Here is a 21,768-nt window from a genome sequence, read left to right as displayed (position 1 = left end):
GGAAAAAAAAGCTAACAAAGGGGAATCATGGGAGGAAGATGGAAGAATTAAATGTAGTCTTTTAGATAAGATAGTATCTTAAGAAGATACTACAATATGTATCTACTTCTAAAGAAGTAGGAATGCCTTCCCCTAGCTCAGTCTACTCTCAATTGCCTTCTTGGCCCAGGTAGGAAAACAGGGCCAGGGAGGAAAGTTCCAGAGTAGGGGTAAACATCCCAACACTGCTGCACCCCTTGTTGGCAGTAAAGGATCCAGGAACAGGCTAGAGGGGTGCCACTTGTCCACAGCTGCTCTCGAGGTGGGATGGAGCGAGCCACTGGGTCCAGGAAGGAAGAGGTGGCATGACTAGGAGATTCAACGGGGAGAACTGGCCACACACCGGCCACCAAATGAGGCCAAGGGCCAGAGGAAAGAATTGGTAAGAGCACAGAAGGAAGAAGGATTTCCAGGCTGCCCTGTGAAGCCACAGGAAGATACAAACATGTGGCTTAACAAGGAAGGATAAATGCTGAGCCTCTTCCTTAACAGCAATCTGTCCAAAAGTGCTCTGATGTGGGACAAGGCACTATGGTCCAGGCAAACCCCACAGAACAGTATGACAAATCCTTCCTGGGAGAGCAAATGACGTGATTATGTAAAGCACATAGGAAGGTGTCAGGCACGAAGTAATCAGTAAGGTTAGCTGCTAGGACCATCACCACCATTACCATCCTTACCCAGCTCCTCCAGGCAATATCCTCAAGACATCCCGGCCCGGGGCCCTCACCTAAAGTGTTCACAGTGACCACCTCACTGAAGGCGCTCGTTCCCAGCTTGTTCTGGGCCAGGACGCTGAACTGGTATGCTGTCTCAGGCTCCAGGGTGTCCACTAGCAACCAGTTGGGTCCCGGCGGCACTGGCAAAGACAGCCAGTCATGGGGCCCAAACTGTGCCCGCTTCATCCTGGCCAAAAGAAAGAGAGGATCGGGGACAAGGGGGGTGGGGTGGGTTACACTGGAGACACAAGAGTACATGCAAGGTCCTCAAGGAGGTGGCAGTGGGCAGACCTGGCCTTCCCAGGTTTTAGGACAGAAAGAGGTAATGACCAAGGTGGGATGACCTACCCAACTTCGGCTGTGCCACATTGCCAGCCGCTGCTGATACCTCCTCTGCTAAGAGGAACCCTTAGGTAGAAGTGACGCCCAAGATTCTGGTCAAACCACCAAGTGCATTCTGGGAGAATCTCACCCTGGTCACAACCCTGAGAGCAGCTCTGCCTTGAGAGAGTCAGGACACACGGAACAAGGCAGGTACCATCATGGGAAGGTGAGGATGAGCAACTCAGCAATGGCAGACCCTATAGGGAAAGAACCCAGGTGACCTCAGCTGCACACCCTCTCCAGGACAGCCAAAAGTGGGATGTCAAGTAACCCAGAGGGCTCACTCTGTCCAACCAGCTTTGAGTCTTCTGAGGAAGTCTAGGGTATATGACAAAAATAACCAGGGGCTTCCCCAGTGAGGACCACAGTCCTTAAGGCCTCAATGGTTAGAGCTCACCATCAAGGGGAAGGTCACACTGTGCGTGGAAAACCCTGAAACTAGGAGTGAAGGTTAGGCCTTGTTCTATACTGCCCACCTAACTCTCCGCAGGCACTGAGGCCGGGATCTATAGGTGCAGTGTCCCTGCATCACCACAGGGGGGAGACATCAGCCTAGGAGACTGAGACCCTGGGCAGCTTTCTTCTTGCAGCCCTGAGCTCAAGCTGTAACTTAGCGGACGCCCGCCCACCGGGTTCCCTCTCTGTTTAAAGGCTCACTACCATGAATGCTCAGAAGTTTGAGCCAAGGCAGCAGAAAGCACAGCAAGAAAGAAGCTGGTGCCAAATGTCTGAGTCAGTACTGGGAGAGTCAGGCAATCAAAATGAGAGGGAAGGAGACCTCCCCAAACTTCACAACCACCCGTACCCCCAACCCAGCCCCGGGCACCAAAGCAAGTGAGCAAAGTGTAATAAAGCGGTGCAAATGAGCAGCAGCGTGGAGCAGGACCGCAAGCAGTGAGGGAGACCCCGGTCTAGGCCCAGACCTGCCACTCGGACATCCCCGAAGTTGGCTTGGCCATGCCAAATGCACTTCCCTGAACACACAGCCACCCGGCAGCACCAAGATTCTTGCAGTGGTCCCCTGGCAGGGTTATCAGGAGCACCCCCTTCCCCCAGGCCGCCACCGCTCCCCTCCTCTGGAGGACCAGAGATAAGCGTTGGAGGATGTTCTGGTTGCAACTCAGAGAGCTCTCCATGCTCACCATCCAGATGCAGTGTGTCTCTCCAGAACTCAAAACCCCTCATGTATTCAGGACATAGCCACCAAATCACCATGACGGGAAAGAGGGCAGCTTCCTTTCAAACTCCCTTGCTTTTGAGAAGCATACCAAGGGTTCTCCCTGAATTTCCACCAGTCGCCCTCTGCAGGGATGTTTCCTCCTTCCCAGGCTCTGGTTGAGCCTGACTGGGAATACACACCCAGATGAGGCAGGTCTGAAAAGGAGGAAGTGGGAGGACTCATCCTTCCTGCTCAAGGATGTCCCACGCTGCAGGTGGCCAGTTCCTGGCTCAGGACAGGAATATGTGGGAAGAGAAATCCTTGGGGAATGAGAAGGAGGTCAGCTATGGTTCCTCTCTCTACCTTTTCTGTGCCTCCTGACCTCAGCCTGATTTTATGCATCTTTGAGATCCCTTACCTACCTTGAGGCTCAGGCAAAGATCTCAAATCACTACATCTGGCCAAATTAACAGCAGAGATAGAAACATACTAGAGACACAGGGTCCTACAGAAAATGGAAATGCTGAGGACAAGGCCAGAAGGCAGACACCACTTCAAAGCAGTGTCTTCCCCAGAACCACTGGGGAAGTGACAATAAAAATTAGATTCTACACTTCTGGCTGAGCTGTTTCACAATGACCTTGAAGTCTAGGAGTCTCTTCAGACTCCAGAGGACAGAGGGACCTAAAAGCAGCATGAACGAAGGACACAAAAAGGGGTTGTGAGATAAGCTGAGGAAGAGTTGCAGAGGGCGATGGTCGCTTCAGACAACAACCTGAACTGGCATCCCAAACCTTCCAGGTTGGGAATGCAGAACGCCCAAAATCCCTCAGACAGATACACCCCTCCCCCACAAGACCTAGTCACTGTGTCAACACACCTCGCTGCCTGGAGGTCTAGCAGGCGAAGAACCATACATATCCTTCTCATAACGTCCACCCACCCTAGGGACTGACTGAAGTCGGGGGTTGGGGGGAGGGAGAAGCAGAGAGCAAAGCATGCGGGGGTGACTCACAGAGGTCCGTACCAAACTGAGAATGTCTGCTCGAATCCTCCATCATAGCCTGGCTCCCAGGACACGTTGGCAGTTGTCATGGAGACCTGGACCCGGACACTGCCCGGGGCATGGGGGCTGGTGCCTGGAGACCAAGTGAAGTCCTCTCAGACTGAAATGAACTGGGCCCAGGGAGCTGGGCACCCACAGTGGCACTGCACAGTAGCAAAATGCAGTGCCCCAAATGCAGTGCTCAGGGGCGAGGGATGCTCGGAGGAGCAGACGCCCTGCACGGTCGGGCTGTAGAAGGAAACCCGTCCCCCTGTGCCGTCCAGTCCTTCTAGCAAGACATGGCGTGAGCATCAGGAATATGGCCAAAGGGAATCCAGAACCTTTGTCACCCCAGGCCAAAGTCCTGTGCTCCCCTGGCAAACACAGAGACACTCTCCCTGAAGGTCACAGGCAAAGCCAAAAAGCCCCTGTCCTGTAAAGTTCTCTGGCCTCATGAGATAGCCATATTTCTCCCAAACATCAAAGTGAGAGGCAGCACAACACAACTGTTAAGAACTTCAGCTTGGGTTCGAGTCCTGGATCCAGCACATCAGCGATGCTCGGAGAGGTGTGCGATCCACGCCAGCCTTCGTTTCAAATGGATGTACACTGGGGTCTTACCAGTTCTCACCTCATAGGTTATAAATGATGGGGCACCACTTGGTATAGAGCCTAAAACTGGTGGTAAACGCTGAAAAGTGCTGGTCACTCTTACAACTGGCTGTCAGTCCCCAGAGAGGCAGGCTACAATGGTACAAGTTGAGGTCATAGGGACATACACCTCAGGCAGAAGAAGTGGAATCATAATGCCTGGCATCCCAGGAAATGGGAACGCCAGGAACCTCCATGCCAGGCCCAGCCTATGGAGCTCAGCGCACAGGTCCCCTCCCAGATCCCCCTCATTCCGTTCTTCCAGCTCCCCTTCTAGGCCCTAGACACAAACCTCTGAGCAGTTGCTCCTGCCCACACACCTGCCCCATTTCTGCGTGGCAGTGTTGCTGGGGACATTCTGCCAGAAAAAGACCTCCCCGGGACAGGCCCCATGTCACCTTCCCTTAGGCAGGGTGTTACGGAGGGCTAGGGCTACACAGGGCAGGCTCCGGGCTCAGGGGTGGGCTGATTCAGGAAAGATGCCCAGAAAGGGTGGACAGTGCCCAGCACCCAGACCACAGCCCTCCTGCCCACAGCCCCCGTACCGATGACGGTCAGGTGGGTACTGGCAGTGATGCTGGTGACCACGTTGGTGGCGATGCACTCCCACTCCCCGTGGTCCTCCTTACTCAGGGCTCGGAACTGGAGACTCCCGCTGGGCAGGGCATTGTGCTTGCTTCTGCTGGGCTTCCCTACCTTGGCCAAAAAAGGGGGCAAAGAGGAAGGTGGGAGCGGGATGGCAAAGGAGGAACCAGGTCGACAGGGAAGAAGAGAAGCCACCAACACATCAGAAGGCCAAGAACAGGAGAACAGAACCCGAGCACTAGGCCTGCACCCCCACCGCCCCTCCTCCAGAGGGCCCATCACTCTAGAAGTCAGCCCTGCTACTCAGCACCTGGCTCTGTTAGAACAGAGCCACCACAGGTCTTGCCCATCCGCCACACTTCCCAGGAGCTCCAGAACCCAGAGGTACCTTTCTCCACGTGATGACAGGGAAAGGGTCCCCTGCAGCAGCGCAGGGAATGAGCAGCTCCCGGCCAGCCTCCTGCCTATATTCCCAGCCTGGTAGCACCGTAAAATACGGGGGATCCTAGGGAGACCACAGCAAAGCCATGAAGTCGAGGGTTTGGGGTGTCCACTCCCACAGGGGCCTCTCTCAGCCCCAGGCCTCACCTTCAGGACAAGCCGTGCGGGAGCAGACTGGCCCATGGTCCCCAAGGTGTTGTAAGGCACACAGGTGTAAGTGCCAAGAGCCTCCTCTGTGGCCTCCTCAATCCGAATGGAGCCATCCTCCATCAAGGTCCAACCCAGGTTCTGCCGGAGCACAGACAGCAGAGCAGGGAGCAACGGTCAGGGGGCAGAAGCTCAGTCCTGGCTTCCACCAGGCCAGACCTCAGTTGGCAGGCCTGGGCAAAGCACCAGCTAGTCTAGGGCAGGGGCTGTCTACGTGTCCTGGGAGAATGGCAGAAGCTGCACCAGACTGCAGACCCCCCACCAGAAGCAGCTCTGCTTTCCCAGAGTTTTCTGGTGGAGAGTGGAGGGGTCCTGGCAGGGAACTAAACCCTCATAGGCAGCATCTCAATGGCAAGAGAGTGTATTTCACTGTGACCCCACATGCGTCCCTCTAGCACCTTCTCAACCTGCAGGGGGCGGCCATCCTTGTTCCACTTGACCACGGTGGCCGGCGGCTCTGCATCCACAGGGCATCGGATATAGCCGTGAATTCCCACGGGCACGTAGATGACAGGGGGCATGTTGAGGACACGGGCTGGGTCTGCACAAGGTTCGTGTGGGGTGAGAGAGAAGAAAGGCATGAGGGAAGTCGAGGAGTGAGAAATCTTGGCAGGGGGCCAAGACCCCTCACACACCCCCAGGGTCTCATATAGATACCCTATCTCCAAGGAACTGCCCGTCACACCCACCCACCCATTCAGTAAACTCTGCATGTGTCCATGGTGCTCACAATAGTGCCAGGTGCCGGGATCGCCATGAGGAACAAGACGGACAAACCCCAGAGGCCACATCAGGCCACCCCAAAGCCCGCTCGGATCCATAACACTCCTCAAATGCTTCTACACATGGGATGAATGGCAGAACAAGCAGAACAAGGACTCTTGATGTCTGTATCTCCAGCCCCTAGACTCCAAACTTGAAGTCAACGCTTGACCACACCCTCCACCAATGGCTCCTTATCCCAAATCTCTCTTGGACGCCCAGCAGCACTCGGTCCACATCCTAAGCCAAAAGAGGAACGTCAGTTCTATGCATGAGGTGTTCAGAGGCATGACCACCGGTGGTTCTTTTCTCTCCTCTCCATTGTGCAAGTTGCCCAGCTCCACCCCCCCCCCACTGAGCCTCAGTTTCCCCTCTGTGCAGCTGGAATGCAGACTCAACCTTGGCCACAGAACAGATGAAAGGTTCTCAGGAGAGAAGCAAGAGCAGCACATCCTGTGATGTGGGTGACTCATAACCTTTCGATTTGTCCCATTCCCTCCGAGGACTACCAAGGAGAAAGATCCAGAACTTCCAGTGAGGCAGTGAGGATGAATGAGCTGGTATCTTTTAAGCATTTGGAGCTCTTCAGAGAACAGCATTACATAAATACCAGGCCGAGTTATATATTTAGACATAGCTTCCTACTTTTGTATGTAGAGTTTTTTTTTTTTTTTCTCCAAGATTTTCAAAGGGTTTATGAATGGGAAATACTCTGAACACTGCTTTTTAGCAGAAATAAAGATCCTTGTCTCACCCACCTGAAAAATCTCACCCCCTGGATTGTCTCTGAAGGCAAGAAGGAGGTAAAAAAGGACAAGCAGGAGTGGGTGAGGGCACCGGGGACGGACAGGGAAACCACATACCCCTCTTGACCGAAAAATGGCCCAGGGCTTCGCCGATGGGGGGCTTCCTCCTGGTTAGATTCATCATTCTTCTAAAGACCACCCCTGTTGGCTTTCTCCCTCTGCCACTGCCACCTTCTTGCCCAAGTGACATAGCCAGACAAGATGCTACTACAAGTGGACTCTTCCCTTCCCCCGGCCCTTTCACATCCAGCAAGTCCTATTCAAATAGCTTCCTGACTGGCTTTTTCCTCCTGCAGGTCTGGGTGGGACAGGCCTGATGTCCTGGGTCACATCACATCACTTTTTTGGGGCCTCGAGCCCTTAAAAACTTGAGAATTCCTAATGTAGCGTGCTGAAAGCCTTTTTAGGTTGACGACCATGGAAATGGTGAAATGTTACCTTTGTCCCCACCGGTAAAATTACTGCATCGAGAAGAAAACAATGAGAACGTGAGGTTAGCAGCTGAGCGGGGCTCAAAGGTCCAGCCAGGCTCTGTCACCCTGGCACCCATTCGACAGGAGACAAGTGCAAACACCCAGAGCTGCAGAATGGCCTCAGAGACCAGCCCCACCTCCTGGGGTCACCAACTGTTCTTCTGCTTGTTCTCAGCTCAAATGCTGATCCAGCCATCTCCAGCCTGTCCTCCTTGTCCCCCCGCTGCTGCACGCCCCTGGGGGTGAGCGGCTCTCCCACACCAGCCCTCCAGTGATGGAGAGCCTGTCACCTCCAGTAACACCCCAGCGTCTTTGTTGTCTTGAGTGACAGGGCCATCCACAAACCAAACGGAAGAAATTAATCCTCATTACTCATCCTTCTCTCCCTTTCTCACAATGATCAGCTTGCCAGGGGGTGGGAAAGCATTGACTACGCTGACGGATTCAAGATTAGCAAACTGAATTATTGTGCTTGCACAAAAGCCCTCGATTGTGCTGGCATGAGGAGCAGCTCATCCGTGTGGATCTCTGGCAGCCCTAGAGAAGAGCAAGGAGAAAGCCAGGAGGGAGCCAGGTGTTGGCAGAACTAGATCAAGTCACCCCAGAAGAGGGTCCTGTCCCCTTCACCTCACACACCTATCCACAGTGGGGGAAGGCGGAGAGCTGACAAGAAATCTAACCCTGTGTCAGTGTCACCTCCCTCATATACCTGAGGGAAAAAAGGCACCAGAGACATCTTGCTCACGGTCCAGAGAGAGGTACTGGCTAGCACTGACTGCAAGGACCATTACTCAGGTCTGCCCATCCTTGAATCCAAACCAACTTGGCTGATGGAACGAATCAGCCAACACGTGTAGCAATGCCTGGCCCAAAAAAAGATGCCCGGCAAGTGCTAGTTTCACCTCAATTGACCAGTCCAGGTCTCGCCCTCCTGTTGGGCTATTCCCGCTTCCTGTCATTCCTCTGCCCACGTTCCCTCAAATGACCCTCGCTCTCCTGCTGTCCTCCAGCATCCAGTCCAGCTAATGAGGCCTGTCTCTTCTGGAACCCCCACCATGTGTGGCTCTCCCTCACCCCTACTCACACTGCACAGTTAAGTATGCTGAGGCAGAGGGGGAACGCCCCAGGCTGTTGCTAGGGACGCAGGTGTACTTCCCCGCATCCTCAGGCTTCACTCGGAAGATGATCAGGGTCCCATCAATCAAGATCCGCACTCTCAACTTCAGGTCGCTGCAAACAAACAAGAAGACAAGGAAGGGTGGGGTTGGCATGGAGGGGAGAAGGTCTTCCAAGAGCCAGCACAGCAAGGCAGCAAGGAGTCCCCTCACCCTGCCAATAAGGCGAGAAGAGCCAGCACTTCCTCACATTCCTGGTCCCTTTCAAGGCCGCTCTGTGCAAACATTGGCCTTGCACCTGGACAGACTGGATCGCCTCTCTGTAAGCTCCCACAGCCCAAGGGCAGCCCATGGCAGCCCCTGCTCAAAGGCCTTGCACCTGGGAGGCCTGGTGGATGAGGACCACCACCGCTCCCCCTGCCCCAGGAGCGGGGGGAGGGGGGGAGGGGGGGAGGGGGCAGCATACTTACTTCTGGAAGTAGACGTTTTCATCCTGCCAATACCAGGTGTAGGTGAGGTTGCCGGGATATGCCTCTGCCCGGCAGGTGAGCAGAGCATCCTGGGATATGTTGACAGTGATGTTCTCAGGAGGGGAAACTATGAAGGGAGGCCCTGGGGAAAGAGGAAATAAACATGACCTTACCTGGTGCAGGAGAGAGCAACAGCTCAGGGTCCTCCCAGGAAGTTCTGAGATGACTCAGGAAGGTGTGCCCAGAACTCTGGGAGGGAGCTGGAGGGCAGCACTGGCCCAAGAGGAACAGCATATGCTGGGCAGCTGTCCTAGATATCTTTCTAGCTGCTGCTGTGCTCAGGTCTTACTCTCCTTACAGGTCCAAGATGCAAAAGGTCCTGGGATGTGGTCACAGCGTGCCCCAGCCCCTTGAACCAGCTGCAGACACCTTTTTCGGTGTATGTGTGCCCCTCGCCTCCATGCACACAGCCTCTGTAAATCCTGGCACCCCAAGCCAGCTATCTAACCTCCCTAACACACACACACACTTCCCTTCCTGCCCATCCCTCTCTCCAGCAGAACAGAAGCAGGGCACATGCAAGAGGGACAAAGGCCATCTTTTCAATCCAGAGCAAGGAGTCATCTGGCCTCTGAAGGAGCTGAGAGGCTTGTGCTGCTTATCTGCCAGAGGTCAGGAGGGCAGATGTGGAGCGAAGAGCCGGGGGCAAGCAGAGCCAACAGCAGGTGAAATCCCAGCCCTCCCTTGAGCTGGCTTTCCGGACAGTCCACAGCTACCACCTGGCTCTCTCCTGAGAAGGCAGCTCTTCTCCAAGCTGCAGAGGGACCTCTGACCCACACTGCCACTCAACACTCCAAGTCAGAAGAAGGCAGAAAGAACATGTATCTTAGCAGCCCCGGCAGCCTAGACAGCCACCCCCAGCCCTCGCTCTTCCTCCGGCAGGCAGTGGGTGGGAGGCAAAAGGGTGGCCGGGCTCAGCATAAAAGCACAAAGAGACCCCACCTCCCAGATGCTGCCCCCTCTGGGGCACGCTGGGGCCCTAGGCAGGGTGGACCGGCATTTCCCAGGACTGACCAGGCAGACCCTGGCTCTGCCAAATGCCCTCTGTGTTGTTTAAACGTCTGGGGTTTCGACCTCAGACCTCAGACCTCCTGTCGTTATTTATTGATGCCATCACTAATGGGGTGGGAACCTGAGAGAGGTCCCCTCCCCTGGGGAAGATGGAGGCATGGCAGGACACCATGTGGACAGAAAGAGAAACCCAAACCCCACTCAACATAGTGCCTCCCACCATCCCAGCTGATGGCCATAGCAGGCCACCATGGGGGCTCTGGCTGTGAGCCACACAATACTCAGGAGGAGCCCGACCCCACTACTCATAGGCTGTCCATCTCCCCAGCCACCCCAGCTGGGCCAGCCATGCCTAGGGCAAACCCCTCTACAGCTCAGATGGGCTGGAAGTCCCTGCAAAAGGTCCAGGGCATGAAGAGGAGAGAAACTGCTCTTACCTTGGACAAGCAGATGAGTGGTATGGACAGCCTCTCCCTGGATGCTGTATGCACGACAGGTGTAGGCACCTCTGTCCTCCCTACTGACCGATGTCACTGTCAGGCTGCCATCACTCACCTGGAGCCAAGGAGAGACAGAGCTCAGCACCCACCCTGGGGTCCCCCCAGCACCACCCCCAGGTGTAGATGGACCTAGGGCTCATGCATTAGGGGGATATGGAGCCAGGCACTTCGTGTTCCATCTCCCTCCAACCAGACACCAGCCAGGCTGTGTGCTGTGCAGAGTGTTACCAGTCACGTGAAGTGGGAGGCTGCCGTGGAGAGGGAGGAGGCAAAGGAAGGGTGAGCAAGGAGGAAGAAGTACAGCAGCCCCAAAGGAGAACCACACCTACCTGGTATTTCCCACTAGCACCTAGGAGTGTCCCCTCCTTAAGCCAGGTGACAATGGGCTTGGGGTTTCCAAAAGCTGTGCAGGTCATGGTAACACTGCCACCTTCCTTGGCCTCAATGTATTGGGGGGGTGTTTCTGTAAAGGTGGGAGGAGCTGCAGAGAGACCCAGGGTGGGGTTAGCCAGCCTGCTGCCCCACGTACAGCACCCACACACACCAGGCACCACATCCGCTGTGTTCATAGATAACCCTCTGCGAAGTGCTGGGATAAATGAAGGAAGAGGGAGATGGGCAAAATCATTTGCCCATGAGTCTGACCGGGGGAGGAGAGACCTGAAATTCAAAGTCAGCCCGGCTGGGTGCAAATTCTAAACTTCTCCTGCTGTACTTGGCTAATTCCCAAGAAACAAATGTTTGCTGAGCATCTATTACGAGGCTACTATGCTTAGCTCTAAGGACAGAGCAATAAACAAGACAGCTTTCTCATGGCCTGCACACCCTTGCCAACAGCTCCGAACAGTTCTGTGACCCCCCTTTCACCTCAAGATCATCCCTGATACGCCTATTTCCTTAACCTCAGCCCAGCCAGGCCCCCCCATTTCCAGGATGTCTTCTATCTGAGCGTCATCTAGGCCTAACATAGACCACAGGCCATGGTTACAAGGAATCTTACGTTTCCAGATTCTGCAAAGAAAACCTTCCACCCTTTCTTGCGTCCAGGCAGAAAGACAGCCCACTCTGCAGGCTACTCCCTTCTCAATTCTCTTCTGATTACGCCAGGTTATCCCCACATCACGACTTGCATTGATTGGAGTTTTGACTAAAATCCCATCCTGTTTGGATAATCAGCTGTTAAGAGACTCAGCCTCATTAGTCTGAGCTGCTTGCATAGGCAATCAGGTCAATCTTAACCCATTGGACTATCAGTGCTTTTGAAGTGACAAGGAGGGGCCCCACGGTTGAACACCAGCCCTGGGGTTCACAATGTCAGGCTGGGGCAGGACATTTTTAGCTCATCTTAAGGTACCCAAAGGTCAAGACCAAGTTAACGTGCTAGCCTGTCACTTGTTGGGTAACCCTGGGCAAGTCACTCAGCCTCTCTGAGTTTTACCTAAATCTGCCCCCCTCCGGGACTGAGGTGAGGAGTAAGTAAGATAGTTTGTGAAAGGGATCTTGTAATGTAAATACGTGTGAAATGCTGGTTATTTTGTCATTACTCTTATCATTATCATCTCCCTGGAAACCTCTGAGGCATCCATGAGAAGCTTTGAGATGGATGTCACCTCTCCAGACAGTGCTGCCCTGAGAACCAGTCAGAGAACTTCAGTATTTGGTCAGTCTGCCAACCTCGTGTGCTACCACATACCTCCTTCACTGTGCTGTAGGCCCACTGGCCATCTTTGTCTTCCTTGAATGTGCCAAGAACGTCCAACTTCAGGGCCTTTGCATTTGCCATCCTCTCTGTACCCAGACCTCACTCCTTTGGTTCATGCAAAATTTTGCTAAAATGCCACCTCTGCCGTAAGTGGTCAACCCATCTAAGATAGCACTTCTAGTACTCTCTACCCCCTTGGACTGCTTTATTTTCTTTAAAGCAGTGAGCACTGACTTTCCCTGAGAACAAAGATCTTTTCTGTAAATCCCACTGCATGCCCGGCTTTTCTCCCAGTTCCTGGCATGTAACAGAGCACACAACAAACATATGTTGAATGGATGAATGAACTTAATATACACACATACACACACCTACAAACCAACACAAACTCAAACACACGAAACTTCCCAGGAGCAAGATCATGACAAGACTGCTTTCTTAAATCATTTCCAACACCCTTTGCCTAGTGTGGGCATACAAGGGGAACTGGATAAACTGAGTGAATTAAGAAGCACACTCCAGGGGCGCCTGGGTGGCTCAGTGGATTAAGCCGCTGCCTTCGGCTCAGGTCATGATCTCAGGGTCCTGGGATCGAGCCCCGCATCGGGCTCTTTGCTCAGCGGGAGCCTGCTTCTCTCTCTCTCTCTCTGCCTGACTCTCCGCCTACTTGTGATCTCTCTCTCTCTGTCAAATAAATAAATAAATAAAATCTTTAAAAAAAAAAAAAAAAAAAAAAAGAAGCACACTCCATCACACACGAAAAATACACAATGGACACCTGCAAGCATGGCAATCCTCATCCAACATCTAATACAATAAAAATGATGGCAAAAACCATTCCAAATCCTTATACGGAGATTCTGAAATCCCAACTTCTGAAATGGAATGTGTGCTCATCTCCAACAGAGCCCCTCTTGCCAAGTCTGCCCCTGAGCTAATGCAGCCTCAGACTCTATTACCTCTGGTGTCAAGCTTAAAAGAAAAGATAATAAATTAAATTACGTCCTGAAGTGACAAATTAATTACTAATTACATAATTACTTTATTATTTAGGTGCTAATCAGGAAAGTACTTTGAACAATCTCGAGTTTTCAGGAAAATAATGGTTTGACTCTCGATTATTTACAGAATTAGGTGTTAGCTTGCCAGCTGCATTTCCAGGCTTAATTCTTTTTTACAAGTGCCCTATAATTAATAGTGCAGGTTAGAAACAGGCTGGCCTCTCCTCCAAGTAATTCACCAATCTAAATCAAGACTTGGCTTGGGCTTTTTGGGTCTTTTATACGTGATAAAGGAATGAATAATTGGGTTTGTTTCCACCCAACTGGTCTTCAGGAAAACACAGAAGGGGAATGAGACCATTTATAATTCTAATTTTCCCTGGCCTTTCATTTTCCAAAGGTGATCTCTGTCAGAAAATGCCTGACACTAAACATTCTAGTTTGGAAGCAATGGAATGTTGGCAATCCAGACTCTTTCCTTCCATAATGGAAATATTTATGCTGGAAGGTACCCCAGAACTCGGGGTGAACGGAGCGGGGGAATAAAGGGAGAGCTCTCTCACCTTGAAAGGTGTCTGTTCTGTTCTCCCCATTTGGGAGGTAGGTTTCTTGGTAAGGGCCAAGTATTCTATGGTAAGCTCTGGTTCTGAAGCCTGGGGCAGAGAGGGGAGCATTCTTAGCTATTCTGCCCAACACTTCCCTATGAACGACCTGCCTGCCCTCCCTGACTGCACTGACTCTCATTTCTCTGGGCTTCCAGGCATGCTGTTCCCTCTGCCTGGACTACCCTTCTGTACCTCCCACCCCTGCACCTGGCTAACTCCCTAGTCACATGTCTGCACAGGAGTCATTCCCTCAGAGAAGCTCTCCCTCCTTTGTTCTCCCAAAGCCCATATTGCAATTGTCCCTGGACTTGCCGCCTCTGAAAGTCTCCTTAAGAGCTAGGTCTGGGTTGGGCCCACTGCTGTATCCTCAGAGCCTGCCACAGAGAAAACATTCAAGATGTGTTTGTGTATGTGTGTTACTTCTCTTTATTTACAAGATTTACAAGGAGCACTCCAGTCTGATCTCCAAGCCCAGGGTATACACGTTACTCATGTAAATACTAAATGCCAGGATTCCAGATGTGTTGTGAATTGACAACTACTTTCCAACTACCACAGTCCTCTGCATCTTCCAGTCTGAGGACCTTCCCGTGCTCCTGCCTCCCTGCCACTACATGCTCATCTGATTTCATCTTCTTTCTCTCCTGAGAAAGAGGATGGCCAGCAGCTGACCCACATGTAATTAACGTTCCAGACACTGTGCAAGATGCTTTCTCACACAGCATTTCATCTGATCCTCACAACACCTCCGCAAACAGGCACCGGAAGCTGATACTCAGAGACTTACTTGGGATCCTACAGCTATTGGATTCATGAAATGAATGCAGTGAGTTCGTGAAATAAACCAAACCTTCTCAGGGTCTTGTCCCGTGCTCCTTTCACTCTGAGCAATTAGGAGTTCTCAAAGAATCAACTCCCACTCATGCATGCAGGGACATAACAGAACACACAATTTTTAACTAAATTCTACTTTGCTGTCATGTGAGCACCTACTGAGCACCTGATGTCTCAGGTCGCCGAATGGACACTGCGAGGATAACGTGAAAAGAAAAGGAGATCCAGATTTCAGCCCAGCTTTGGAAGGGTGTTAGAGAGACAGAAACCAACATGGGCACTCTTGGCTCAGTGTTCAGTCAGTGAAGCTTTTAGCAGCCGATTTACCTTCCTAATTATGTTTTGCTTGGGCTAATATTAAGATGAGTTTTCATTCTCGGCACACACAACAGCTGGCATCAAAAGGAGGTGACTCAAAAGCTTACTGTGTGGTGGGGACAGCCCACCGGAGACTTAAAATAAGCCTCCAGTCTCTTGGGACTAACTGACAGGAGCCAACTGCATTGAACGGGTTGGGCAGTCTGGACCAACACTGTTCTAGGACTGCCATGGCTAACAGACCAGTGCCCTGGCTAAAATAGTCTGTTCTTTCAGGACCCTGGAGAGGTTCTCAAGCCATGGAACATGGCCTGACTCCTATGGGAGGAATGATCCAACCCCACAAGACAGGGAAGACAGAGTCGTTCTTCAGAGCAGATCGATACCATCAGAAGCTTCCAAGCCAGGAATGACACCAATTTCTCTCTCCCACCCACAGCATCTATAGTCATAGACATCAAAACCATAAGGACCCAAGCTGTGTGTGGCACATCCAAAGCATATATGCCACTTCTCCAGATTTTTCTCCATGGTTCCAGCTTCTTCTGGCTCCTCCAGAGTATCTCCTCCCAAGTAAGGACTCCCAGGGACACAAAAGAGACTCTCCATCTGGGGACACACAGAAGGTCCAGTGCCTGATGTGGTCACAGCCTCAGACCCAGACTGCAGCCTTCACCAGCACTGGGAACTGGGCCAGCTCACCTGAGGCCTCTGCAAACACTTGAAAAGCATCAACATACAGTGCCAATTCACTTCATGTGAGCTATCAACACCTGAAAGCCATTAAAACGGTTACTCTTCACAGGATCCTTACATTTCCTTGGACAGTAAACCCAGTACAAGCCGGGACCGTGTCTAGGCTTCGTCACCACTGTTTTCCCATCACCAGTGTGGAAGAGGCACACAACAGACCCTCACTGCATGTCTCTCAAATGAACATATTTAACAAGGAACCAAAATATTCACCTAAAAAGGAAAACTGTCATGGTGGAACTCCAGGAATCCCACTAGAGTGGGAAGGCATTTCCTGGGCTAGCAGGGTCTTCCCAAGGCTGAGAAATGGAGCCAGCAGATACAAATTTGGCCTCCACAAAGCCTTAACCCTCCTGGTTTCAAGAACCAGATTCTGACTTCCCTGTAAGGAGCTCTGATGCCAACACCTGCAGCAAACCCTGCCTCATACCTGAGGGGCTGCACCTCCCATGTACCTCCACTGACCCCAGAAGCTCTAGGGAGACAACTGAGGGAGAAGCAAGAGGTGGGAACTGCTAACTCAATGGGGCCCAGCCCTGCTGACTCTTCTTTGCAGCAGAGATTTGGAGCAGGGATACGGTAGTCAGGAAAGAGGCTTTCCCCAAAGCGGGTCCTTGGGGTATAGCCTTCCAGGTGGCTCCCCACCCACCCGTCCCCAGGAGTGAGCCCCATACGCACCGTTGATGGTGAGATGGACCCAGCTGCCGTTGTGAAAGGTGTCATACTGCTGGTCCAGCATGAGCACTTTGCACTCGTACCAGCCCTGGTCCTCAGAGCGGACCTGTTCCAGCCGTAAGGATGCTTTATCATGAAGGCTTGCCCGACCTGCAGGAAGACAGTGGGCAAAAGCCCAGGAGGCCGTCAGGGTGGGGTGAGCAGCACAACACCCACCAAAGGCAGAGGACCCATTGTAACCTTCGGACCATTTCCCATGGCATGGCCCCAAAGTAACAGCCGGCACCAACCCCAGGCAGCAGGTGGCAAAGGGAAAGGTGCACAGCCCAGCCATGGAGCCATTCTCCCAGCCTCAGCTGGCCCCACCCAGCTGTAGCTGTAACTCTGGGTTTGGCACTGGGAAGAGCTTCAGTCCCTTGGGATACTCCTGTCCTGCTACAGATCTCTTGGGACAAAGGAAAGGCATGAGGGACGAAAGAGGGTGGGAGGAAGCAAGAGAGGGAACAAAGGTACAAACAGAAGAGGGTGAGGTAGGGGACCCCAGAGCAGACCCCTGAACCTCATTTCAGGTTGTGTGACATCCCTCTCCCCGCTGGGTCCTCACCCCCTGCACCTGTCTGCCAGGCTTCCCTAGGATAAAGCAGAGGGAGAGCACGCAGGGACCAGAGTGGTGGGGTCCCCTCCCAGGCCGGACAGACTGCTCATCTAGCCAGAGCCCATTGTCCCCAAGAGCTGAGACACTAGGGCCCATAAGCCCGAGAATGAGGATAGGAACGGCAAGCAGAGCAAAGCCCCTCCCCCCGCCAGCTACTCTCCTTAACGCCATCCTCTTCCCCCATTAGGAAGCCGTATTTGTCTCATTCATGGTGATGGTAAGGTAAGACATACAACAGGAGCCAAGCAGAATGGGAGTCCAGGACGAGGAATAGCCGTCAGGGCCTGCCCCTCCCTCACCCAGCACCTTAGCTCACCTCTCACTCCAATGTCACCATGGTCTCTGTTTTCATCCTGTCTCAATACTGGCAATCTGCCTAAAGACCAGAATGTCAAAACCAACCGCAACCAAAAAGAGAATAAGAGATAGGTCCAAGAGGGAGAGAGAGAGAAATGGAACTTTCTGCGAGAAATGCAATTCAGACCTCAGGAGCCAGAAGTAAAGATAAAAGCAAGGTCTGCCAGCTTCCTGCCTTCCTTTGAAAGTCCCAGCACACACATGCATTCATGCACACACACACACATGCTCACACTCACGTTCACATAAGCACACTCACACACAGACACACCCCACACTCTTCTTCCTCCAGCCAGGCAGGCTGGTGGTCAGGCACTGGCAGTGACTCAGAGCGAGGTCCCTGCTGGCAGGAGCAACTGCAGAGCAAGACACCCAGGGTGCCCTGAGGAGGGAGGCTGGCTTGGCAGAGGAGGCAGAAAGCAGGTGCCCACCGCTATGGCACGAACTAGCCCCCAATGTTTGCTTCCGCTCAGGGATGGGATGAGGCCCCAACTTCAGAGCCAGAGGCAGGGAGTGGGCCAAGGCAGACACAGCAAACTCCACAGCTGCAGCCAGCATGCCTGGCCAAGGGCAGCAGGGCTCTGACTCAGCTTCTTCCTGCACAGAGCTGCCCTTCAGCACAGCCCTACTGTCCTACATGGTGGGCTCTGTAGGCTTCCCTGTCCTTTTTTTTTTTTTTTTTTTTTTTTTTTTTTTTTTTTGATTTTTTTTTTTTTTTTGACAGAGAGAAATCACAAGTAGATGGAGAGGCAGGCAGAGAGAGAGAGAGAGGGAAGCAGGCTCCCTGCCGAGCAGAGAGCCCGATGCGGGACTCGATCCCAGGACTCTGAGATCATGACCTGAGCCGAAGGCAGCGGCTTAACCCACTGAGCCACCCAGGCGCCCCAGGCTTCCCTGTCCTTACCACTGCTCCTGTCCCTGCACATCCCTAACTGTGCTGTGATCTCTGTGTCTGCATCACCTCGTCCCTCTCCTCCCCACCACTTAATTAAAACCTCCCGAAGTCCGAAGGATGGAAGGAAAGAGGCAGAGACTGTGCAGCAGAGATAACAGACCAGTTGTAAAAAGATAAGTGGCAACAGAGAGATAGGCAGGAGGAACAGTGACCATGACCACTGAGAGAGAAGGCCAGCTGTGTTAAAACCGGGAGAAGAGATGGTAGGGTGGGGCGGGGGAGCCCCTGCAGCCTAGACCTTACCTGCATACTCAGGGTCCACATGAGGTGGATAGTAGCCAAACTTGATGAAGATAGGGATGGGCACCCCAAACTTGAACCACTCCACGACATAGGGCGGGGGCTGTCCCGTCACCGGATGAATCACGTCGCATCGCAGGACCACACTCTCACCGGCTCTTGCGGTCACAAACTCGGGCTCCTCTCGTAGGCCGTGGGCAGCTAGTGGGTCAGCAAAGTCGGGATGCACAAAGGGAGGTGACAAGGAGATCCTGACCCAGCAGCCCAAGAGGCAGCCCTCTGCCCATCCACTCCCATTCCCAAGGGCAGCTGGCCACCCAGCCATCCTCCTGAAAAGGAACTCAGTCACTCCCCAGAGGGTCCACAGTGCACCCTGAACCCCTTTCTCCCCCCTCCCTACTCATATCTCCACAGCCCTGGGGGCCCCAGGAATCCATGAACCTGAGATGGGGAAGAAAGGGGGAAGAGAAGGAAGCAGTTCTTTCCAGTCCTGCAAGCCAAATCTTCCCTCCCCAAATCCCAAAGAGCACAGCCGTAACCATATCATCCCCCCTGCACAGCCCCGCCCCCGCCCTCAGTTCTAAGAGGTCTAGCTACTGAGAAAGTGGAGGGGGTCTCCACCTCGTTGTGGAGACCCACAGCCTGGGCTACAGGGGCCTGCTGTAGCCGAGAGTATAAATATGGAATCTCTTCCTGTACTGGAGGCTTCCTACCAGAGCCTGGTAGGAACCGCAGAGCCAGCCTCCTCCTACGCCCCACCCCCAGCTCAGCCTGATGTTCGCAGCACAAAACAAGAGTACTCCATACAGGAGCAGGGGAATCCCTAACAAGCTGAGCAGAGGCTGCTCATGGCAACACCGGAGGGAAAACCCCACAGGCCTGACTGGCCTCTCCAGGCCCCTCCTCCCTTGCCCCACTGCACCTGCTGCAGAGAGGGGAGCAGGAGGGGCCTCTAGCCCTCCAATTTTTAAACCCCAGACATCACCACTAGGATAGCAGGATGTTGGGACAGAGCGGGGCCCTTGAGACTGCTGAGCTCAGCCAGCTAAGGGGAAATCATCCCACCTTTGGCAGAGATAAAACATACAGCTGGATAGGGTGCACCCATCCTCTTGGCATCGGGAGGGCAACATGGAGAGAGACTCACCCCCACCCCCACCCCCAAGCTGGAGGACATAGAGGACAGATTAACCCAAGCAGGGCTTCTCTAGCCTGGCAGCCTCCTCCTGAGCCCCTACAGGAGGCGTGCCATCCCCACCTTCAGCCTGAAACTGCTCCCTCCCACACAAGGACTCCATGCCCACAAAGTCACCTTGTCCAGCTTGTTTCCCAGTGAAAGGGACAGCCTGGAGAAGCCTCTCTCTCAGCGTTCCCTCACACTACCCAACACAACTCCGGACTAGACCACAGCTCTCCCCATCCAAACTCACCTCCCTTCCCAGTCCCTGCTGGGCCCCTCCAGGCAGCACCAAGGACAGCAGCTGCTCTACTAGAGGCGCAAAGCCAAGAGCTGAAGGGTCCTCCCACCACAGAAAATATGCCCGGAAGAATAGCACCTGCCTGTCCTTCTATCCCTGTCTGTCTGCCTATCTGTTGTGGTGCCTCTGCATCTGACTCTGACTGCCTCTCGGACCCCTGTGTGCTCCCGCCCATCTCCTTCTCTCATCTCTCTCTTTTCCTTCATGCCCCTGCATCTCTGGCTCCTTCTACGTGTCTGTCTCTCTGATTCCTCCTCTGTCTCTCTGGCTCTGAGACAGAAGTCGCTCTCCTACTCCTTTTCCATGTCTCTCTGCACCACTCTGTCTCTCTTCCAGTCTCTGTCTCTGTCTTTTCCTCTTTAGCTCTCACTCTATGTGAATGCTTCCACTTGTCAGTCTTTCTCAGTTTTCATGTCTCTATCAGTATGTGTGTCTGTGTGTGTGTATTGGGGGAAATATGTGGATTTCCCTTGCCTATGCACCGAGAAGGGGTTTTGCCAGCTTTCCTGTGTGGAGGGACCTCTGTGTGCTTACGTTTCTGTGTTTGCATTTCTCTCCATGTCTGCCTACATGCTGTCTGTTCATCTCTGTGTCTCTCCTACTCTCCCTCCCATCCCCCTTTCCCTCTCCTCCCTAAGTTGCGGAAGGAGGAGGAGGCAAGCTCTTCTAGAAGCTGATTGGCTACTGGTGACATCACTGTTTTCTAGAGAAAGAGCTAAGATCACAGAGTATTTTTGGAGCAGAGCAGAGTGTTGCACTCACCTGCCTGAGGCCCCAGCAGGTTTCCCAATTCCCCCACCCCCAACCTTGCTTCAGGCTAGGTTTGAATTCCAACCCCTCAGGGAAAGCAAGGAGAGAGCTCAGCTGCAGCTGGCCCCTCCCCCACAACCCCAGGGGTACCTAGAGAGGGACAGAGCCTGCCTCCCAGCCTCCAGGAGCACAAAGGCTGATCCTGGACTCAGAATGGGCAAACAGCGGGCACCATGAGCGAGCAGGGGGAGCAACGTGTGTATGCATGTGAGAGTCTGTGTGCATGCGAGTAGCTCTTGGTAAAAGGATGTATGAGTGTGTATGAGTGTAATATGTGCATATGTGTAGCTCTTAGCAAAAGGACAAGGATGAGTGTGTATGTGGCAGAATGTGTATGTGCATGTGTGAGTATGTATATGTGTGTATGTGACTGTGTGCATGCATATGTGAATGTGTGTCACGCAGAATTTCCAGGAGGTGAAATACAGGAGCCTAGAGAAGAGGAAGGAGTTATTCCAGGGCCTGGTTACTGGGTGTGGGGGAAGCATGGGGGAGACAGGCTGTCCACAGCAGGGAGCTTCTTCCCCAGGGGCTATAGCACCCCAAAGCCCAAGGCAAGAGGAAGAAGCTGTGAGGAAAAGGCCAGCACTGCTGAGCAGGCAGCTGCCCACCTTCAGCAGCAAAGCTTGACTCTGTAGCTCCCCAGCTCCCAGGGCTCAGGGCTCTGGGGGGCAATGCCAGGAGGTGGGTCAGCTTTGCAATGGGTCCCTACAATGCCTGCTGCTCAGTGCTGCCTCATTCTCACCGCATGGCAATGAGGCAGCCTCTTTCACACCTCCCCCAGCACTGGTGTTGGCTCCAGGTTTCCACCCCCACCCCCTAGCTGGCCCCTGGGCTCAGGACTGAGCACCCAACCCAAGGTCGGCCCTCTTGAGCCAGTCAACCCCACCCCTCCTCTCTGTGTAAGGACCCTTTCAACCAAGGATAGGCAACAGAAGAGGGGACTCGGTGCGATACT

At 53.3% G+C, this 21,768-nt stretch overlaps 1 protein-coding gene across 4 annotated transcripts in view; it reads right to left on the bottom strand.

The window, feature by feature from the left end:
• The window catches only part of IGSF9B (immunoglobulin superfamily member 9B), a 50,405-nt gene that overhangs the window by 20,267 nt on the left and 8,370 nt on the right, over positions 1-21,768 (bottom strand). For 2 of the 4 annotated variants that reach the window (XM_059413588.1, XM_059413578.1), the window contains exons 2-13: positions 18,526-18,723; positions 16,319-16,465; positions 10,757-10,908; positions 10,365-10,482; positions 8,857-8,998; positions 8,356-8,501; positions 5,629-5,771; positions 5,171-5,311; positions 4,971-5,087; positions 4,543-4,693; positions 3,329-3,440; positions 770-945 (exon numbers count right to left, since the gene is read on the bottom strand). In XM_059413588.1, the coding sequence (XP_059269571.1) occupies positions 770-945; positions 3,329-3,440; positions 4,543-4,693; positions 4,971-5,087; positions 5,171-5,311; positions 5,629-5,771; positions 8,356-8,501; positions 8,857-8,998; positions 10,365-10,482; positions 10,757-10,908; positions 16,319-16,465; positions 18,526-18,723 (1,743 nt within the window). Of the gene's footprint in view, positions 1-769; positions 946-3,316; positions 3,441-4,542; positions 4,694-4,970; positions 5,088-5,170; positions 5,312-5,628; positions 5,772-8,355; positions 8,502-8,856; positions 8,999-10,364; positions 10,483-10,756; positions 10,909-16,318; positions 16,466-18,525; positions 18,724-21,768 lie in introns of all 4 variants that reach the window. The other 2 variants (XM_059413565.1, XM_059413570.1) reach the window with 1 other exon arrangement.

Source organism: Mustela nigripes, chromosome 1, assembly GCF_022355385.1.
Source record: "Mustela nigripes isolate SB6536 chromosome 1, MUSNIG.SB6536, whole genome shotgun sequence".
NCBI lineage: Eukaryota > Metazoa > Chordata > Mammalia > Carnivora > Mustelidae > Mustela > Mustela nigripes.
Note: the sequence above shows the minus strand (reverse complement) of the source record. Positions and strands in the feature narration are given on the sequence as shown.